This window comes from Triticum urartu, chromosome 3 (assembly GCF_003073215.2).
Source record: "Triticum urartu cultivar G1812 chromosome 3, Tu2.1, whole genome shotgun sequence".
Classification (NCBI taxonomy): Eukaryota; Viridiplantae; Streptophyta; class Magnoliopsida; order Poales; family Poaceae; genus Triticum; species Triticum urartu.
In genome coordinates, this window is record NC_053024.1 from 238,457,038 (window position 1) to 238,479,070 (window position 22,033).

The following is a 22,033-nucleotide window of genomic DNA, read 5'->3' on the forward strand; positions in this document are numbered from 1 at the left end:
CCTCGTGCCATGAATATTGCCATTGTTGCATCATATTATTCATGCACTTGTGCTTCTAATGGTTATGTGCAAAACAAGAGAACCATCATGATGGATGATGTGTTTATCTACCATGTGCATACATTCTTTGCCTTGTTTTGTGCATGTGTAGGAAACTTGGACCTCGTGTCACGTGAGTTGACCATTCGAGCTCTTGAGAGCGAACCACCTCCTACCACGACGATTCTACATCGCACTTGCTTGTACTTCGGCATTGTGAAGGATGCACGAGGACACGCTTTCAAGGTGACATCTTTGTTGAGCATGGATATTGCGGATCATACTACTTGTGTTGCTTGCACCATGAGACTTATTGTTCATCTTGGACCACTTGATTGCACACATATTAGAGATCTTGCTTCGACTTGTCATTTTCACCGTTCCATGCATCATGATATATATGCCTTGTGTGTTGCATCCAATTCTTGGATTACTTGCTCCTCTCATATGTTTGGTTGCAACAATGCCATCACTTCACATATGCCATGTCCCATTGATTGCTACATGCTTGCCTTGATTGCCTCACACATGATGAACAATTTCTCTTTCCATCGTATTGAGTGCCACACGATATTCAATACACCCCATGCACATTATGCTTGGATTGTCTTGCACTTGAACCATGTGTTTAGACACTTCATTCTATTTGGTGTTGATATGTTTACTTGTGCTCGATTGATATGATTACATGCCATGTCACAATCCTTTGTCACACCATATGCTTTGCATGATGACGACACTTGTTTGGTGACTCACCTCTCGAATGCTTGGTTTTGCACTAACGCTAACCACATTTGTTTTTCCAAGTGTTTGTTGTCCTTACTCCTTTTGAAGGAATCACAAGACGGTGCGACATTGGAGAGTGCCTATTTCAAGCTTCAAGATGACACGTACTTGGTGAACGTCCACTTCTACACAGCGAAGCCATCTCTTTCCCATGGTGATTTGGTTTCCGATCCGAGGACGGATCTTTCCCAAGGGAGGGGAGATGATGCGGAGCATCCTATGGACATCACCATGTCAAGAGTCTGTTTGGCGAGTGACACGTGCGACATATACTTTACATACCCAAAGGTGAATCATCTCCTTTACACGTGCTCGCCTGACCCCTTCGAGGATGGTATACTACTTGACACTCCACTCGTGTGCATGCATAAGTATTGCCGGAACACTACGGACGACGAGGAGGAGTGCAAGCGCCAAGGAACAACTACACCATCCGCGAGGGAGGCCTGGAAGCGACAATGGAAGAAGACGGAGCTACTGAAGCTACAGCGGCTGGACATCCGGGCTAGAGGCCGGACATCCGGCGCCTGGGAAGACGCGCAGGGGCTGCCCCAACAGACGGCCAACGGCATCAGCGGCCGGACATCCGGCCTCGGCCCCAGAAATCCAGACACCGCCGAACCCGAGAGCAACAAGACCAACTCCGCCAGCCCGGACATCCGGCCCCTCCAGTCCGGACATCCGGCCCTCCGCGAATGCCCGGACATCCGGCCCGACGCCCGGACGTCCGGCCTCCCCTGCCTGTGTGCAGTGTATCTGGGCCGAGGCCCATGTACCCCTTCGCCCCTTAGACTATATATACTCCCCCTCTACCTACGTTTTAGGGTTAGCATTGTGATAGCTCATTTGAGAGATAGAGCTACACTCATCCATATCGGATCTACTCCACGAGAGAGACCGCGGCCTCTACGGAGAAGATCCCTTTGGATTCAAGCCCCCTTTCTAAGGGAAGATCCCCCCGTGGATTCAAGACCTCCTCACGGAGAAGACCAGTTACCTCTTGTATATTTCGTTGTTGACTTCGGATATTGTATCTCCCTCACGGAGAAGACCATGTGTGATCATTCTTGTTGGTTTGAGTGTTCTCTTGTGTTCCCCTCGTTTCCCTCCTCGTGTTCTTCGTGTTCATCGCGGGATTCGCTCCTTTAGTGAAAGATCAGGCCACTAGGGTTTTACCCTATATCATGTCCCCTCCTCGGGACTCCCCCCAGGTGCAACCAGGGACCAACATCTTCCTTTTGGTCCATAAAAAATCTCCGTAAAGTTCGTGGCATTTGGACTCCGTTTGATATTGATTTTCTGCGATGTAAAAACATGAAAAAAACCAGCAACTGGCACTTGGAACTATGTCAATAGGTTAGTACCAAAAAATGACTATAAAATGATTATAAAACATCCAAGATTGATAATAAAACAGCATGGAACAATCAAAAATTATAGATACGTTGGAGACGTATCAGATTACTGTAAGGGCATATTTCTCCCTAAGTGATTTTGGTGATTGATGACAATGCATTTGCAGACTAAGCGTGTGCATTGAGCATTTCTGATATCTCATGTCTAGGCACAAGACGATTAGGTGCCCCTCGGAACCTATCGAAGACGGCATTTCTCTATGTTTCTTTTCGGTGGATTTGAGTCGTAGGAAAGCAATACTATTAAGAGGGGGTCTGCTTTGGAAAGGTTAGGGTGGAATCAACATGTACACATCTGTTCCTTTGCACCACCTTTCCTTGCTTCATTGGAGCACCGGTTGTTCCCCTTGTCGTTGCAAAGATGAAGGCTTTCTAGTGTTGCTGATCCATGGCGTGCGGTAGTACTGCTCAAGGGAGCAGTAGTACCGCAGCTGCCCACGGTAGTACCGCCCATGGCAGCGGTGTACCGCAAGAGGGGTAGTACCGCTCCTAGCACGCGGTAGTACCGTGGCCTCTGGCCCAGATTAGTGGCGTGAGCGGAAGTAGGGGCGGAAGTAATTTTTACTTCCGCGCCCTACGCGGTAGTACCGCTCCTGTGAGCTGTAGTACCATGTCGGATTTTTGCATTGACCAAAACTCAGCGGAAGTAGTCACGAATGTAATTTTATTAGTCCGTGCCTTCCCAGCCCTGGATGAGCCCTGCCTTGCGGTATTACCGCAAGGGTGAACGGTAGTACCACTCCAGCGGTTCTACCGCTCATTGCCTTGTGCAACAGGGCCTCACCTGGCTCCTGCCGCACGAGCGGTAGTACCGCAAGCCTGTGCGGTAGTACCGCGTGTATGTGCGGTAGTACCGCATGTCGCGGGCTGAGTAGGTGGGTAACGGTTGGATTTTTCCTCTCACTATATACGGGGGTGTTCTTCCCTAAGTTGACTACCTCTTCCTTTCCCAAGCTCCATTGTTGCTCAAAGCTCCATTTTCGCCCGATCTCTCTCCGTAGCCAATCAAACTTGTTGATTTTCTAGGGATTGGTTGAGAAGGCCCCGATCTACACTTTCACCAAGAGAAATTTGATTCCCCCTACTAATCCCTTGTGGATCTTGTTACTCTTGGGTGTTTGAGCACCCTAGACGGCTGAGGTCACCGCGGAGCCATATTCCATTGTGGTGAAGCTTCGTGGTGTCGTTGGAAGCCTCCAATTAAGTTGTGGAGATTGCCCCAACCTTGTTTGTAAAGGTTCGGTCACCGCCTCCAAGGGCACCAATAGTGTCGTCACGGCATCTTGCATTGTGTGAGGGTGTGAGGAGAATACGGTGGCCCTAGTGGCTTCTTGAGGAGCATTGTGCCTCCACACCGCTCCAACGGAGATGTACTTCCTCTCAAAGGGAAGGAACTTCGGTAACACACCCTTGTCTCCACCGGCTCCACTCTTGGTTATCTCTTACCTTTACTTGTGCAAGTTTATATTGTGTTGTATCCCTTGCTTGCTTGTGTGCTTGTTGTTGTTGCATCATATAGGTTGCTCACTTAGTTGCATATCTAAACAACCTACTTTGATGCAAAGTTTAAATTCGTAAAGAAAGGCTAAAAATTGTTAGTTGCCTATTCACCCCCCTCTAGTCAACTATATCGATCCTTTCAATTATCGTACCACTCTGGTGCGGACCGTACTCTGGTTGACCTACGAGGTTCAGTAGTAACTTGATATGAATTTCATGATCATCATCATTAACTTCCTCACTAATTGGTGTAGGCATCACTGGAACTGATTTCTGTGATGAATCATTTTCCAATTCGAGAGAAGGTACAACTACCTCATCAAGTTCTACTTTCCTCCCACTCACTTCTTTCGAGAGAAACTCCTTCTCCAGAAAGGATCCATTCTTAGCAACGAATATATTGCCTTCGGATCTGTGATAGAAGGTGTACCCAACAGTTTTGTTTGGGTATCCTATGAAGACGCATTTCTCTGATTTGGGTTCGAGCTTATCAGGTTGAAGCTTTTTCACATAAGCACCGCCCCAAACTTTAAGAAACGACAGCTTAGGTTTCTTGCCAAACCACAGTTCATATGGTGTCATCTCAACGGATTTACATGGTGCCCTATTTAACATGAATGTAGCCGTCTCTAAAGAATAACCCCAAAACGATAGTGGTAAATCGGTAAAAGACATCATAGATCGCACCATATCTAATCAAGTACGGTCACACCATTACGTTGTGGTGTTCCAGGTGGCGTGAGTTGCGAAACTATTCCACATTGTTTCAAATGAAGACCAAACTCGTAACTCAAATATTCGCCTCCGCAATCAGATCGTAGAAACTTTATTTTCTTGTTACGATGATTTTCCACTTTGCTCTGAAATTCTTTGAACTTTTCAAATGTTTTAGACTTATGTTTCAATAAGTAGATATACCCATATATGCTCAAATCATCTGTGAAGGTCAGGAAATAATGATACCCTCCGTGAGCCTCAACACTCATCGGACCGCATACATCAGTATATATAATTTCCAATAAGTCAGTGGCTCGCTCCATAGTTCCAGAGAACAGAGTCTTAGTCATCTTGCCCATGAGGCATGGTTCGCAAGCATCAAGTGATTCCAAAAGCCCATCAGCATGGAGTTTCTTCATGTGCTTTACACCAATATGACCTAAATGGCAATGCCATAAATAAGTTACACTATCATTATTAACTTTGCATCTTTTGGCTTCAATATCAAGAATATGTGTATCACTACGATCGAGATTCAACAAAAATAGACCACTCATCAAGGGTGCATGACCATAAAAGATATTACTCATATAAATAGAACAACCATTATTCTTTGATTTAAATGAACAACCGTCTCGCATCAAACAAGATCCAGATATAATGGTCATGCTCAACGCTAGCATCAAATAACAATTATTCAGGTCTAAAACTAATCCCGAAGGTAGATGTAGAGGTAGTGTGCCAACGGCGATCACATTGACCTTGGAACCATTTCCGACGCGCATCGTCACCTCGTCCTTAGCCAATCTTTGTTTAATCCGTAGCCCCTGTTTCGAGTTGCAAATATGAGCAACAGAACCAGTATCAAATACCCAGGCACTACTACGAGCATTAGTAAGATACACATCAATAACATGTATATCAAATATACCTTTCACTTTGCCACCCTTCTTATCTGCCAAATACTTGGGGCAGTTCCGCTTCCAGTGACCAGTCCCTTTGCAGTAGAAGCACTCAGTTTCAGGCTTAGGTCCAGAATTGGGCTTCTTCCCGGGAGAAGCAACTTGCTTGCTATTCTTCTTGAAGTTTCCCTTCTTCCCTTTGCCCTTTTTCTTGAAACTAGTGGTCTTGTTAACCATCAACACTTGATGCTCCTTCTTGATTTCTACCTCCGCAACCTTTAGCATTGCGAAGAGCTCAGGAATTGTCTTTCACATCCCTTGCATATTATAGTTCATCACGAAGCCTTTATAGCTTGGTGGCAGTGATCGAAGAACTCTGTCAATGACACTATCATTAGGAAGATTAACTCCCAGCTGAGTCAAGTGGTACCCAGACATTCTGAGTATGTGTTCACTGACAGAATTGTTCTCCTCCATCTTGCAGCTAAAGAACTTGTTGGAGACTTCATATCTCTCAACTCAGGCATTTGCTTGAAATATCAACTTCAACTCTTGGAACATCTCATATGCTCCATGACATTCAAAACGTCTTTAAAGTCCCGATTCTAAGTTGTAAAGCATGGCACACTGAACTATCGAGCAGTCATCAGCTTTAGTCTGCCAGACGTTCATAACGTCTGGAGTTGCTCCTGCAGCGGGTCTTGCACCTAGTGGTGCTTCCAGGACGTAATTCTTCTGTGCAGCAATGAGGATAATCCTCAAGTTATGGACCCAGTCCGTGTAGTTGCTACCATCATCTTTCAACTTAGCTTTCTCTAGGAATGCATTAAAATTCAAGGGAACGGTAGCACGGGCCATTGATCTACAACAAGATAGATATGCAAAAACTATCAGGACTAAGTTCATGATAAATTTAAGTTCAATTAATCATATTACTTAAGAACTCCCACTTAGATAGACATCCCTCTAGTCATCTAAATGATCACGTGATCCATATCAACTAAACCATGTCCGATCATCATGTGAGATGGAGTAGTTTTCAATGGTGAACATCTCTATGTTGATCATATCTACTATATGATTCATGGTCGACCTTTCGGTCTTAGTGTTCCGAGGCCATATCTGCATATGCTAGGCTCGTCAAGTTTAACCCGAGTATTCTGCACGTGCAAAACTGTCTTACACCTGTTGTATGTGAACGTAGAGCTTATCACACCCGATCACCACGTGGTGTCTCGGCACGACGAACTATAGCAACGGTGCATACTCAGGGAGAACACATATACCTTGAAATTTAGTGAGGGATCATCCTATAATGCTACCGACGTACTAAGCAACATAAGATGCATAAAAGATAAACATCACATGCAATCAAAATATGTGACATGATATGGCCATCATCATCTTGTGCCTTTGATCTCCATCTCCAAAGCAACGTCATGATCTCCATCGTCACTGGCTTGACACCTTGATATCCATTGTAGAGTCGTTGCCATCTCGCCAACTATTGCTTCTACGACTATCACTACCGCTTAGTGATAAAGTAAAGCAATTACATGGTGATTGCATTTCGTACAATAAAGCGAAAACCATAAGGCTCCTGCGAGTTGCCGATAACTTTTGCAAAACATGATCATCTCATACAACAATTTATATCTCATCACGTCTTGACCATATCACATCACAATATGCCCTGCAAAAACAAGTTAGACGTCCTATACTTTGTTGTTGCAAGTTTTACGTGGCTGCTACGGGCTTCTAGCAAGAACCGTTCTTACCTGCGCATCAAAACCACAACGATTTTTCATCAAGTGTGTTGTTTTAACCTTCAACAAGGACCGACTATAGTCAAATTTGATTCAACTAAAGTTGGAGAAACAGACACCCGCCAGCCACCTGTGTGGAAAAGCACATCGGTAGAACCGGTCTCATGAACGTGGTCATGTAATGTTGGTCCGGGCCGCTTCATCCAACAATACCGCCGAATCAAAATAAGACGTTGGTGGTAAGTAGTATGACTATTATCGCCCACAACTCTTTGTGTTCTACTCGTGCATATCATCGACGCATAGACCTGGCTCGGATGCCACTGTTGGGGAACATAGCATGCAATTTAAAAAAAATCCTACGATCACGCAAGGTCTATCTAGGATATGCATAGCAATGAGAGGGGGAGAGTGTGTCCACGTACACTCGTAGACCAAAAGCGGAAGCGTTAGGTTAATGCGGTTGATGTAGTCGAACGTCTTCATGATCTAGTACCGAACGTACGGCACCTCCGAGTTCAGCACACGTTCAGCTCGATGACGTCCCTCAAACTCTTGATCCAGCAGAGGGTCGGGGGGGAATTTTAGTCAGCACGACGGCGTGGTGACGGTGATGGTTATGTGATCCGCGCAGGGCTTCGCCTAAGCACTATGACGCTATGACCGGAAGAGTAAACTGTGGAGGGGGCACCGCACACGGCTAAGAGAACAATTGATCTACTATGGGGTGCCCCCTGCCCCCGTATATAAAGGAGGGGAGGAGGAGGCAGCCGGCCAGAAGGGGCGCACCATGGGAGGGAGTCCTACTAGGACTCCACTCCTAGTAGGATTCGCTCCCCCCCTTTCCTTTCTCACCGGAGGGGAAAAGGAAGGAGGAGGAGAGGGAGAGGGAAAGGGTGGAGCCGCCCCCTCCCTAGACCAATTCAGAATGCCGTGGGGGGCACCCCTTGCGACCCTCCTCTCTCTCCACTAAGGCCCATCTAGGCCCAATACTTCCCCCGGGGGGTTCCGATAACCCCCCCCCCCCCCCCCCCCCCCCCCCCACCCCCCCCCCCCCCCCCCCCCCCCCCCCGGGGGGGCCCCAAACCCCCCCCCCCCCCCCGGTACTCCGGTAAAATACCCGAACCACTTGGAACCATTCTGATGTCCGAATACTACCTTCCAATATACGAATCTTTACCTCTCGACCATTTCGAGACTCCTCGTCATGTCCGTGATCTCATCCAGTACTCTGAAAAAACTTCGGTCACCAAAACACATAAGTCATAATACAAATCGTCATCGAACATTAAGCGTGCGGACCGTATGGGTTCGAGAACTATGTAGACATGACCGAGACGCATCTCCGGTCAATAACCAATAGCGGAACCTGGATGCTCATATTGGTATGTACATATTCTACGAAGATATTTATCGGTCAAACCGCAATAACAACATATGTTATTCCCTTTGTCATCGGTATGTTACTTGCCCGAGATTCGATCGTCGGTATCATCATACCTAGTTCAATCTCGTTATCGGCAAGTCTCTTTACTCATTCCGTTGTGCATCATCTCGTAACTAACTCATTAGTCACATTGCTTGCAAGGCTTATAGTGATGTGCATTACCAAGAGGGCCCAGAGATACCTCTCCGATACTCGGAGTGACAAATCCTAATGATCTATGCCAACCCAACAAACACCTTCGGAGACACCTATAGAGCATCTTTATAATCACCCAGTTACGTTGTGACATTTGATAGCACACAAGGTGTTCCTCCGGTATTTGGGAGTTGCATAATCTCATAGTCAAAGGAATATGTGTAAGTCATGAAGAAAGCAATAGCAATAAAACTTAACGATCATTACGCTAAGCTAACGGATGGGCATTGTCCATCTCATCATTCTCTAATGATGTGATCACGTTCATCAAATGACAACACATGTCTATGGTCAGGAAACTTAACCATCTTTGATTAACGAGCTAGTCAAGTAGAGGCATACTAGGGACACTTTGTTTTGTCTATGCATTCACACATGTACTAAGTTTCCGGTTAATACAATTCTAGCATGAATAATAAACATTTACCATGATATAAGGAAATATCAATAACAACTTTATTATTGCCTCTAGGGCATATTTCCTTCAATTTTTGTCTGCAAAAGAAGGGATTTTACCCAGTTAAAATTAAGCAACTCAATCTCATATTGTAGACCTCAATTGAATGACTGGGCTCCAAAATTAGGGAACTAAGTGAAGTTACGAGAGATAATCATTTCAGAACAAACTTTTTCAAGACGAATTCAGAGAAATTAAGAACAAAGACTAAGTAATAAACAGTTCCCTAACAATCACAAGGTCATCCCTTGTGGAATCAGTAGATACATCCAGAACACATGAAAAATGTAAACTAACACACCTTTCTGGCACCAGCTGTTTCCGTGGATCACCTTTTGTAACGCCCCGAGACCGTTGCGCCAGGTGTCTTCCAGTTATTCGATGTTGTTGCCTTGTCATTTGCTTGCGTGTCATGCATTTTATATCATGTCATCATGTGCATCGCATTTGCATATGTGCTTGTCTCATGCATTCGAGCATTTTTCCCGTTGTCCGTTTTGCATTCCGGCACTCCTATGTCCTCCGGCGCCCTCTTTTGCCTCTTTTTGTGTGAGGGTGTTAAATGTTCTCGGTTTGGACCGAAACTTGCCAAGCGGCCTTGGTTCACTACCGGTAGACCGCCTGTCAAGTTTCGTGCCATTTGGACTTTGTTTGATACTCCAACGGTTAACCGGGGTACCGTAAAGGCCTCGTGTGTGTTGCAGCCCAACACCCTTCCAAAGTGGCCCAAAACCCATCCAAACCCCCTCCATCCTCTCGGTCGTTCAATCACGATCGCGTGGCCAAAAACTGCACCTCATTTGGACTCTCCTAGCTCCCTCTACCTATAAATATGTGTCTCCCTCTGAAATTCTCGCGTAGACAAACCCTAGATCCAACTCCCTCCGCGCCGCCGGACATGTCCGTCCGCGCCGGACGCGTCCACCGCCCTCAGCCACGTCGCCCTGGCCAATGGCACGCTGCCACGTCGCTCCGCCGCCGCCACGTGCGCGCCCACCGCCCCGCGCCTCCCACCGGCCCGCGAGGCCCATGCCTGGCCCGCGGGGCCCGTTCCCTCGCCGTCGCCTGAGGCGCCCCGCGCCGCCGCCGCCGTCCTTCGTCGCCGCGCTGCCCGCCGCCCTCGGCCGCCGCGCCGGAGCGCGTCCCCGCTGGCGCGCCTCCCTGCCGACCTCGCCGGCGTGCCCTGCTCCGCCCTCCGCGCCGTCCGCCGCTGCCGTTCAACCACCACCGCGCCGCCCCGGCCAGATCCGGCCGCGGGAAGGCCGGATCCGGCACCCCCCTCGACGGCCCCTCCTCTTTGGCCATCTTCTTCCCTGGCTCCGGTGAGATCCGCCGCCACCTCGCCCATTGACTTTTCCCCGAGGTGCTAATTTCCACCAAGTCCCGAGGATCTCAGTAATTTTATAGCCCTGTTCATCGCATCATAACTTTGCATCCGTAACTCCGTTTTGGGCATGTAATATATCAAATTGTTCGTCTGGATGTGCTCTTCATTTCATTCCATTGCACCATGCCTGTTTGAGTCCATCTTGATGCCCTAAATGTTGTAGCAAGAGTGCTATAAAATGTTAGGTGTTGATTCTTATCAGTTTATGAGCATTTGTCATTTTTGCCATGTTTATTGTGTGCCTCATATGAGTATGAGCTCTACATGTGTTTTGTTATATGCCATGCCATCTTTACAGGGGTGTATGCCATGTATTTTTGTGATCAATATGGTGACTAGCACAAGCATGCAAAGTAGCTCTCGTGATGTTGCTGATTTCAGGGACTTAGAATTCTTCTAAGTCATTTCCCTGATGTTATTTTTATGCCATGTATTCTTGTTGCTATAGAGTGATCCATGCCTCTTTTGAGCATGTTCACTAAGGATGATTTTGAGATATTGTTATGTTCTATCCATCCATGTCTTTGTTTGCAATTATGGAGTACTCTAGCATGACTCAATCTTACTCTACTTTTGCTATAAAATGTTCCTAGCAGATTGTTTACGTGTTAAGAAATTTTGGCGAGGTTGTTGTAGTTGATCCTTGCATGCTATGAGATTGCTCTTGCCATGGTTAGCTACTTTAACATGTCTTCTTGTTGGGTGTATTCTTATTTTGTCATGCAATGCCTTGTGTTGAGTGCATCGAGCTCGCAAACATGCCTACGTAACTCTGTTTTTGCCATGTCCAGTTTTCTGCTAAGTCTGAATCTGTTAACGAAACTTGCTATGTTTACATGGGTGCCATCATATCTTCTGATCCTTTTTGACTTATGGTCAGTAAGGGACTTTTGTTATATGCTTTGAGTAGATTCATGCCATGCCTTTGTTTGCTATGTTCTGTTCCTATAGCATGTTGTTATCTTGATCTAAACATTGCTTCCTGATGTTAATCCTGACATGTTATCTTCACTAAGTCTGTGAACCTGATATCTTTTGCACTTTTGTCATGCTTGTTTGAACCTGCTATTGTATGATTTAGCCGTAGCTCAGTGTTCATATTTTGTCAAGCTTCTTGAATGGATCACTGCCATGTGCTTTGTTGCTATGTTGGAGTGCAGTAGCTTAGTTTCTTGTTGCATTCTTGATGGCATCATGTTATTAATCGCAATTTAGTGCCATTATTGTTTTGCTTGCCATTTGCAAACCGTGCATCCATTTCTGGTGATCTTTATATCGATTTCGACAGAAATCAACTCATCTTTCTAGCGGCACTCTTGGTTTTCCAAGTTGATGCCTTGTTTAATATTTTTCTCCCGGAGCTCGCATATGCATTGCATATCACATCCCGCATATCATGCCATGTTTTGCACCATGTTGCTTGCGCATTGCACCGTGGTTGATTGTTGTTTCCTTTGCTTGTGTTCTTGTCTTGGGTAGAGCCGGGAGACGAGTTCGTTGTTTGAGGTACCCATTGAGTACGTTTACGAGGATCAAGTTTTCGTCTTCTCGGAGAACTTTGCAGGCAAGATGACCATACCCTCGAAATCACTTCTATCTTTGCTTGCTAGTTGCTCGCTCTATTGCTATGTCTATGCTGGGATACCTACCACTTGCTATATCATGCCTCCCATATTGCCATGTCAAGCCTCTAACCCACCTTGTCCTAGCAAACCGTTGTTTAGCTATGTTACCGCTTTGCTCAGCCCCTCTTATAGCGTTGCTAGTTGCAGGTGAAGATTGGAGTTTGTTCCATGTTGGAACATGTTTATTGTTGGGATATCACAATATCTCTTATTTAAATTAATGCATCTATATACTTGGTAAAGGGTGGAAGGCTCGGCCTTATGCCTGGTGTTTTGTTCCACTCTTGCCGCCCTAGTTTCCGCCATACCGGTGTTATGTTTCTTGATTTTGCGTTCCTTAAGCGGTTGGGTTATAATGAGAACTCCTTGACAGTTTGCCTTAAATAAAACTCCTCCAGTAAGGCCCAACCTTGGTTTTATCATTTGCACTAACAACCTATCACCTTCCCTTGGGTTCTGCAGACTCAAGGGTCATCTTTATTTTAACCCCCCCCCCCCCCGGGGGCCAGTGCTTCTCTAAGTGTTGGTCCGAACTGAGTAGACTGCGGGGCCACCTCGGGGAAACTTGAGGGTTGGTTTTACTCGTAAGATGTCTCATCCGGTGTTGCCTTGAGAACGAGATATGTGCAGCTCCTATCAGGATGTCGGCGCATCGGGCGGCTTTGCTGATCTTGTTTTACCATTGTCGAAATGTCTTGTAACCGGGATTCCGAGTCTGATCGGGTCTTCCTGGGAGAAGGAATATCCTTCGTTGACCGTGAGAGCTTGTGATGGGCTAAGTTGGGACACCCCTACAGGGTTTTGAACTTTCGAAAGCCATGCCCGCGGTTATGGGCAGATGGGAATTTGTTAATGCCCGGTTGTAGAGAACTTGAAACTTATCTTAATTAAAATGCATCAACCGCGTGTGTAGCCGTGATGGTCTCTTCTCGGCGGGGTCCGGGAAGTGAACACGATGTTGGAGTTATGCTTGAACGTAAGTAGTCTAGGATCACTTCTTGATCATAGATTCTCGACCGTGCTTTGCTTCTCTTCTCGCTCTTATTTGTGTAAGTTAGCCACCGTATGTGCTAGTGCTTGCTGCAGCTCCACCTCACTACATTTTCCTTCCCATAAGCTTAAATAGTCTTGATCGCGAGAGTGTGAGATTGCTGAGTCCCCGTGACTCACAGATTACTTCCAAAACCAGTTGCAGGTGCCGATGATACTGTGCAGGTGACGCAACCGAGCTCAAGGAGGAGCTCGATGAAGATCTTGTTCATTGTGTTGTTTCGTTTCAGTTGATCAGTAGTGGAGTCCAGTCGGGGCGATCGGGGATCTAGCATTAGGGGTGGTCTTCTTTTATTTTGGTTCCGTAGTCGGACCTTGCTGGATGATGTAATGTTATATTCATATATTGTGTGAAGTGGCGATTGTAAGCCAACCCTATACCTCTTTCTTATTCAGTACATGGGATGTGTAAAGATTACCCCTCTTGTGACATGCCTACAATGCGATTATGCCTCTAAATCGTGCTTCGACACGTGGGAGATATAGCCGCATCGTGGGTGTAACACCTTTGGACTGCGATTTAGCGAGTACTTCTACAGCAGATCGGTGGCTTGCAAACCACATTAGAATCGTTGAATTAACGTGTTACGCAGTGTAAGAAGATCCCAAACCTTATAAAAACCAAATGTAGTGCAAGCATAGGAACAACCCCAGTAATTAAAATATGCTTTTTTGGACTGATGTAGTTCACAAGCAGCGCACGAAGCTTTACTGTCTACTTAAACACATATGGGGTTGGTCAGTCAGTCGCAGCCATATCACATCCACCGCAAAACACTCAACAATGTCTACCTAGCCCAATCAACAGATCAACCACAAAATCTTCTGTGAAGGGAAAGCTAGTAGAGAAAGGATATGAACCGTGACAAGGGTGGAAGCAACATCATCAGAAACAGCGGTTGCCAGCATAGCGGTCGGGTCGGGAGTTGATGCAACGACGACCATGAGACGATATCCCAACGCCAGTAACCAGCAGGAGAGATTCGACCGAACCAAGCTGAGTGGCGGGCATGCGAGAAACAGTAGTAGGCAGAACTTGGATGGGTGGCAGTGGAGCTCGCACCGCCGGCGATGGACATCGAGCATGAACGGCGCGGCGCAGCTCTAGCACCGACGGCACATCAGAGGTTGTGTGCGGACGGGTTGGCGATCTGTAGCACGTACAGGAGGTGGCGGAGCTTGTATGGGCGGCGGAGTGCGGATGGCTGGTCGAACGGGCGTGGTGGCGGGGCTAGCAGAACAAGTTCTTTTGCTCGCTATGTCCGTGGGTGCACTTCAGACGGAACGAGAGAACTGGGAAGAAGGTGGGACATGAGAAATCGATGGGGAATGAAACAAAAATCAACAGAGGGAGGCGGACTGGCGGACAAAACCTAAGAGAAATGAGGTAGGGCGAACAAAGGAACGCTGCGGACGAAGGTTGGGTAACCGCCCCATGATTTTAGCTAAGGATATGTACAATAATGCTATCTTAGAAGTGCCACGTAGGATAAATACTGATGTGGAAAAAAAAGAATTCATAAAAAAAAGGTTTTGTCTTCTCTTATTTAAGAGATGATCTCAGGCATGTATAATGATTGATAAAATAGTCTTATCTTAAGTCTTGCATGTAGTTTAGAGATGACAAAACAACATATCTACAATGAGTTATCTCTTAGCATTATCTCCAATAATTAGCTATTTTCAAAAACGTGGTGAGACATATTATGCTAAGAGATCATCTCTTGTCTTCTCTTAGATAAGAGAAGACGAACCTTTTCTTATGTTTTCTCTCTTACCCACTCATCATTTATCCTATGTTGCATTCCTAAGATAGAACCATTGTACATGCCCTATATGTCTCACTATATTTTTAGGAATAGCTAATTACTAGAGATACTACTAAGATATAACCCATTGTAGACATATTTTGCTGGCATATCTAAATTACATGCAAGGCTTAAAATAAGACTGTTTTATCAATCATTGTACATGCCCTAACTACCTTCCGATTGTACCAGTATGTAAAACTTTTTGTAAGATCCATTCGCACGAATAACATTGCTCTTTTGTGTTTTGCGCAATTGCATGTTTTATTTGTCGTAATTGTGTGCAATTGCATATTTTATCTATTGTAATTGCGTGCAATTGCACATTTATTTTGGTGCAACTGATTTTTTATGTGAAATCTGAAATTGAACATTTTAAATGTTATTTTGGGTTTTGGGTATGTGCTAATTCCCAGGAGATACTACTCTGTAGCTGGTACGGTTGGCTCCTTCACCATTCCTGGCCTCCCCTGCTTCTCCCTGCCACCGTCAGCGATGTCCGCGTTATACACGTACATCCGGCACACGGCGAAGAAGACGAGGAGGTTGGCGCAGTTGAGCACGGCGAAGAAGGCGTAGTAGAGGTCCAGCCGCGAGGCGTTGAGGTTGTTCTGGATCCAGCCTCCATGTCCTCCTCCGCGCCGCCGCGTGACGCGCGACACCGTCGACAGCAGGAAGCTGCTGAGGAAGTTGCCGACGCCGAGGCTGATCATGGCGTAGGACGTGCCGAGGCTCTTCATCCCCTCGGGCGCCTGGTCGTAGAAGAACTCGATCTTGGCCACCTCCAGGAAGGCGTCGGCGACGCCCATGAACAGGAACTGCGGGAGCAGCACGAAGATGGAGAGCGGGACCATCGTGCCCCTGCTGTCGAGCACGCCGTTCTCGCGCGCCACGGCCAGGCGGCGCCGCTCGGTCGCCGACGCGACCATCATGATCGCGATGTGGAGGACGAGCCCGACGCCCATCCGCTGGAGCAGCGAGATGCCCCGCGGGTTCTTTGTCAGGCGCCGCGTGCAGGGCACGAAGAGGCGGTCGTAGAGCACGACGGAGACGAGCATGGAGACGGTCACGAACCCCTGCAGGCTCGCCGGCGGGATGTCGAAGCCGCCGACGCGCCGCTCCAGCGTCGTGCCCTGCTTCACGAACAGCGTGTTGATCTGGGCCAGCATCGCGCTCGGCACGAACGTGATGAACAGCACGGGAAGCATCTTGAGCATCTGCTTCGTCTCCTCCACCTGCGTCACCGTGCTCAGCGACCACCGCGACGTGCTCCCGGTCCCGGTCCTCACCGCCGCTTTGCTCAGCACACTGAAATTCGGCGTGTGGGGCAGCGGGGACGTCTTTTTCCTGTCGTAGTGCTCGGGGTCGAGCTCGTGCAGGTCGCGCGGGTCCGCGGGCGCCGGGACGCGGCACTTGCGGACGGCGGCGACGATGACCCCGGCCATCTTGGCGAGGGAGCTCTCGGGTGAGGTCGGCTTGTGGCGGTACAGGGGCGTTCCGGCGGTGAACACGGCGATGGAGACGGCGAGGCCGATGGTGGGGAGCGCGTAGCCGACGGTCCAGCCGATCTTGTCCTGGATGTAGACGAGGACGGTGTTGGCGAAGAGCGTGCCCAGGAAGATGCTGAACATCCACCAGTTGAAGAAGGAGAGCTTCTGCCGGCGCTCCCGCGGCTCGTGCTTGTCGAACTGGTCGGCGCCGATGGTGGAGATGTTGGGCTTGGTGCCGCCTGTGCCGACGGCGAGGGTGTACAGGGCCAGAAAGAACACGCCCAGCTGCAGGCTCGACGCCTTGCGCTCGCAGCTCGGGTCCGCCGTGCCGGTGCCGCACGCCGGCGGCTTCAGCGACGGCAGCGACACGGCCATGGTCAGCAGGCACATTCCCTGCGCAAAGTTTTTCATTTTCAGCGAGAGCTTTTGCCTGCGATCGGGCCGAGGTATGAAGGAAGGGAAGGACTTACGAGAAGGTAGATGGCGGAGGCGGCCATGAAGGTGCGGTAGCGTCCGAGGTGGGCGTCGGCGATGTAGGCGCCGAGGACGGGCGTGATGAGGCTGGTGCCGGCCCAGTTGGTGACGTTGTTGGCGGAGCGCACCGTGCCCTGGTGCAGCTCCCTCGTCAGGTACAGCACCAGGTTGGACGCGATACCATAGTGCGCCATCCGCTCGAACACCTCGTACACTGCAGGTCACTTGGTCAGCCATGGCTTCTTCGGCGTTGCAGACCAGGGATATCGGGCTTCTTCTTCCTTACGACCTTACGTGCAACGAAATGAAGGTTAGGCACGCGGAGCTTCCTTACCAAGAACGAAGGAGCAGGCTTTCCAGCCTCCTCAGTTGGATCGGATGACCGGGTTGCCGCAGAGGTCCGTCGTGCCGTCCTGCGTGTACTCGCCGCCGCCGGTCTCCAGCTGCGGCGTCCCCGCCATTGGCACTTGTTAGGAGCCCTCCTAACCGGCCAGCCCATCCGTGGACAGCATATGGGCTGGGCTGGGCTGTGCACACGTTGAATCGTTGCCAGCTATAAGTAAGTGGAGAGGAGGCAACGAGGAGGGTATCGAGTGGATCACGAACGGCGGCGGCGGCTTCCTTTCCTTCTTCTTTCTCTCGCTCTCCATTCCTGTACTCTAACCAGAGCTTGTAATTCGCACTTGTATCTCGAATTCCCCTGTGCATGTAATAGATCGAGAGAGTATCTACCAGTACCCTAACATCTGGTATCAGAGCCAGGCCACCACCCTTTCACTCCTCAATTTTCCCCAATTTTTTTCGTCCACACCCGATTCCTCCGTTCCACCGGGGACGACGCCATGCCCGCCGTCAAACCATCAGAGTGGGATGCCATGCCTGCCAAGGAGCAGTTGTTGTGGTATCTGGAGAGGTTATGTGCTCAGGCAGACGAGATGAGCTCAGTGTTGGGTATTGCACGAGTGGGTGACCCTCCCGTGGTCACCTCGCTTGTCGATCCGGCGGCCTCAACCACGACGGACGCCTCACCTACACCCGTCCCCGACGTCTCCGGCTCCACCACCAAGCCCCAGGAAGTGCTCGAGGTCATCCACGACGCGCCCCCTGCTTGCATCGTGATGGCGCACATCACCTGTTCGACGGATGGCCTGAACCAAGTTGTCGCCACCAATAGCGTCGACAAGGTCACCATCGTCTACCACGAGTCCGTCGTCGACCTCAGCGACAAGTTCGGCGCCCTCACCATTCCTGTGATGGCCAGCATCAACCCGCTGCTCCACGTCTAGGTTCCGTCATGGAAGTCCGTCGCCGACAGCACCCGCGGCGTCGTTGTTGCAGGACCGGACGAGTACACACTCGTGGCGGCCACTCCAGACGTCGCCCTCGAGCTTGCCGTCCTCTCAAGCGTCTCCTTGCCCACCAACAAGCTCCATGAGGTCCTTGTTGTCTCCCGCAGAGTGTCCCCTGTCTACATCGGCATGACGCCTTTCTCTTGTTCGACGAAATGCTCCAACCAAGTTGGTGCCACTTCGTTCCCATCTCCAGTCACGACGGCGTCGCTACTCCCAGCAGCCACACATGAGCTCGTCGCCGACCTCGTTTGTCCTGCTACCAAGACTGTCAATTCGATGTAGCCGTTCTAGAAGCATGACTTGGACATCTCGCCGCACCCAAGCCACCAAGGCCTGCTGCTACGGCCGATGCCATGGCCATCATTTGCAGTCAGTGTGCCATCAGAGGTCTGTCATTCTAGTGTTGCCCATTGAAACTTCTCGGTGACTACTTCTATTTATGGCCTTCATACATGGACATTCAGGGCACATCCATTCCAGTTTGTCCAATTGCTTGATATGACTAGTAGCACCTTTCCTATGGAATCATGTCACGCTGGAGAACTTGTGGGCAATTACAATGTACACTGCATCCGGATAACCTCTATCGAGCCCTTGTGCTTATGGTCTTTGCAACAGAACAATGTTGGTTCCTGTCACCGTAAGCACGCCAAGCTATTTTCTTACAGTAAACAGTGGTCTTCGGAACGTTGTACATGCAGTATTATTCTTGCTCTGGGAATGCATCATCCTGGTCTTACTCCTATGGCTGTACATCAGTTTCGGCGTGCGAAAAAACACAATGCTTGGAACACGACGAGCATTTTTGGTTTTTAGTTAATACAGTGTGAGCCAGTGCTATCTTTTGATCTAGCTAACATCACTGAACAAGGGCAGCACACTTTCTTGATTTCCGCTGAGCCAAGCAATTGTTGTGAGGCTGGATCAAAGAGAGTGAAATTCAACACTCTGTCTGTTTTCCCTAATTGCTCTAAACATTTCCAATGGAAAGTTGCATGGCCACTTAGTTCCAAGAGGAAAACATGTACTAGCAGGCCTTGTCTTATGCCATGGTCGTCATTTGCTTCCTCTCCTGAAGAAGTGATTCTGAAGCATACAGGGCTGCTACCGCAGGTTACATATGCGATGCAGTATTTATCTCATGATCTGAATTCTTGGAGAGCATCCTTGAGGCATTTGCCAAGTGCGCGACTGAAACCATGTACTTATGAGAAGTTGGCTTGTTGGATCCCCATGGCGCTGAGAGATATGCCAATCCTGAGTCAGCCGATAATGCAATTTATGGGTGATCTGAACCTGGGTGTTGTGGTATGGCGTCTACTTATCTGTTCTATGGCTGCACATCTATTTCAGAACATGCAGGAAATGGGCGCTCTAAGCGCAGGATGTTCCAACAAATTTTTTCTTCAGTTCATGCAAATTGGGCCATATGAACTAGGCTGTGCTACTGTTATTTACTTGCTTGAGGACTATTTCAGACAAGTTAATCTTGAGCTACGAGGGGAATGGCCACTGCTAGTAAAAGCTAATTTCCACGAGCTGTGTTCATTCAGGCAGTTTGATTCAGATTCTACATTATGCTTGTTCCCTTGGAATCCAGGGGGTTATTTGTTCAGAATAACCACGGGGTTTCTTACTTCTAGTAGCGGTTCACAATGGCATGTTATGTGTATCATTGCGGAGTCCAGCCAGCGCTTCTCTCAGATTGCAAAAAGTGATTGCTTGTTTCCGATTTGTCTAAAGGTGATGATGTGGTGCTTGGTTCTACTATCTTCTGCTGACATTGATTATGAGCTGCGGCATGGACCAGATCAAACAAAAGATCGTGGTGTGCTTGCGAAGTTCAGAATATTGCATATTTTTCTAGTTCCTTCAGTCAAGCTGCAACCATGGCCTTCCTGCAGATATACATTCACACATTTTGAGCAGCAGTTCTTTCCCCAGTTACCTTTTCCTAGGACTGACAAAATGCCAGACACAAGGCAACACATGAACATTTCAGTACAGTGGCAGCACCTGGACATTATGCTAGTTCTGGACCAGCACCTCGACATTCCAAATTCACGGCTTGATGTTTCTAACAATTGTTGCTCCCTGTTGTGGCTCGGTTCAGATTATGTGCTCAATTATGCTATGGATGTGATTGGATCTGACCAGGGCATCTACCTGTTGGACATATCTTGGGATCCTGGAGGGATGGCATGGCCGTTGTTACCCGAATTGGCTCAGCTAGTGGTCTTCGAAGGAGGAAAGTGTGTCATCATCTTAACTGCGGCCTACCTCGTCCATGCCACTACATTTCATTTCGGCTACTACATGGACTCCGATGGATTCAAGGTACAACAAGTTTTGTGGGATCAAGGTGGTGTGAGCCTTTCAAGTCTTATACATCCTCCGGGGGGGGCCTACCTTGTCCACAACTACTGTTGCGACCACGTCGAAATCCACCCCGGCTTCGGCTACCACCGTTGACTACGACCGCTTCTTCAAGCTCGTTCAAGTCCACCTCAACAATGGTTACTACTGCGACAACTACCATGGCGACTCCAACATGATTGATGATCTTCAAGCACCGTGGGATCCTGGCGAGCTCTTCAGGACAGCGGCTTGGGGGCAAGCCGCATTTCAAGGAGGGGGGGATGTTAGGAGCCCTCCTAACCGGCCAGCCCATCCGTGGATAGCATATGGGCTGGGCTGGGCTGTGCATACGTTGAATCGTTGCCAGCTATAAGTAAGTGGAGAGGAGGCAACGAGGAGGGTATCCAGTGGATCACGAACGGCGGCGGCTTCCTTTCCTTCTTCTTTCTCTCGCTCTCCATTCCTGTACTCTAGCCAGAGCTTGTAATTCGCACTTGTATCTCGAATTCCCCTGTGCATGTAATAGATCGAGAGAGTATCTACCAGTACCCTAACAGCACTCCTCTCCCAGCTGCACTTGACTTGAGCTCTCGATGCGCAAGGGTGAGAACTTGAGATCGATGGGTCTAATTCCGTGACACGGGCAATGCTAGTTAACTGTATATACGATTCTGACTAGCTAACTGCTACACGATCGAATATCAAGCAATGGAATTATATAATACACGATCGAGTATCAAGCAACTACAATTCTAAATAGGACAGTCTTCTCATCAAATAAATAAAAACAATTAGCTGTAGTTGATTTGTGCTTATCTACTCGGATTTATTCTGTATTTCAAAAAGGATGAAGATCAAGGCTTCTGCATCCACGCTGCTATTTCAAAAAAATTCCATACGATCCAGAAAAGGGTTAGGTTTCACTATCATGGATATAATGGAACAAACAAAACAAAATAAGTATCCTGGTGCAAAAGATCCAGACTGTTATTTTATGGTGATGAAGTATTTAGAAGCGACTATAAAAATGGGAGCGCCTATATATCGATCCAGCTTGAGAGAAAGCCTCGAATGAGGATTTCATTTCAAATTTCTGGTCACAAAATTGGTTTAACGTGTGGGGAAGATGCTGAAGTCTGTTTTCTTTCTTTTTAATGTGATGTTTTAGTGGGCTTTTCTGGATGATGTTATTTTGTGTTATCTGCTAATCAACCAAAACTTATGTGAGGAAGGTTTTTTGCTTTCATGACCACATGTACTGATAT

General features: G+C 48.1%; 2 protein-coding genes and 1 pseudogene across 2 annotated transcripts; 2 read left to right on the forward strand and 1 right to left on the reverse strand.

Moving 5' to 3' along the window:
- Positions 1-15,280: 15,280 nt before the first annotated feature.
- Positions 15,281-17,530, reverse strand: LOC125543739 (protein NRT1/ PTR FAMILY 5.2-like). The gene is made up of 3 exons (XM_048707201.1): positions 17,393-17,530; positions 17,055-17,272; positions 15,281-16,977 (listed from the first exon to the last, which is right to left on the reverse strand). Exons 2-3 carry the CDS (start codon positions 17,250-17,252, stop codon positions 15,517-15,519), a joined length of 1,659 nt encoding a protein of 552 aa, XP_048563158.1. The 5' UTR covers positions 17,253-17,272; positions 17,393-17,530; the 3' UTR covers positions 15,281-15,516.
- Positions 17,531-17,533: 3 nt separating this feature from the next.
- LOC125543740 lies at positions 17,534-18,344 on the forward strand. Its single transcript, XM_048707203.1, has one exon. It carries the CDS (start codon positions 17,901-17,903, stop codon positions 18,342-18,344), a length of 444 nt encoding a protein of 147 aa, XP_048563160.1. The 5' UTR covers positions 17,534-17,900.
- A 52-nt stretch (positions 18,345-18,396) lies between these two features.
- On the forward strand, positions 18,397-21,294 carry LOC125543738 (annotated as a pseudogene).
- Positions 21,295-22,033: the final 739 nt, after the last annotated feature.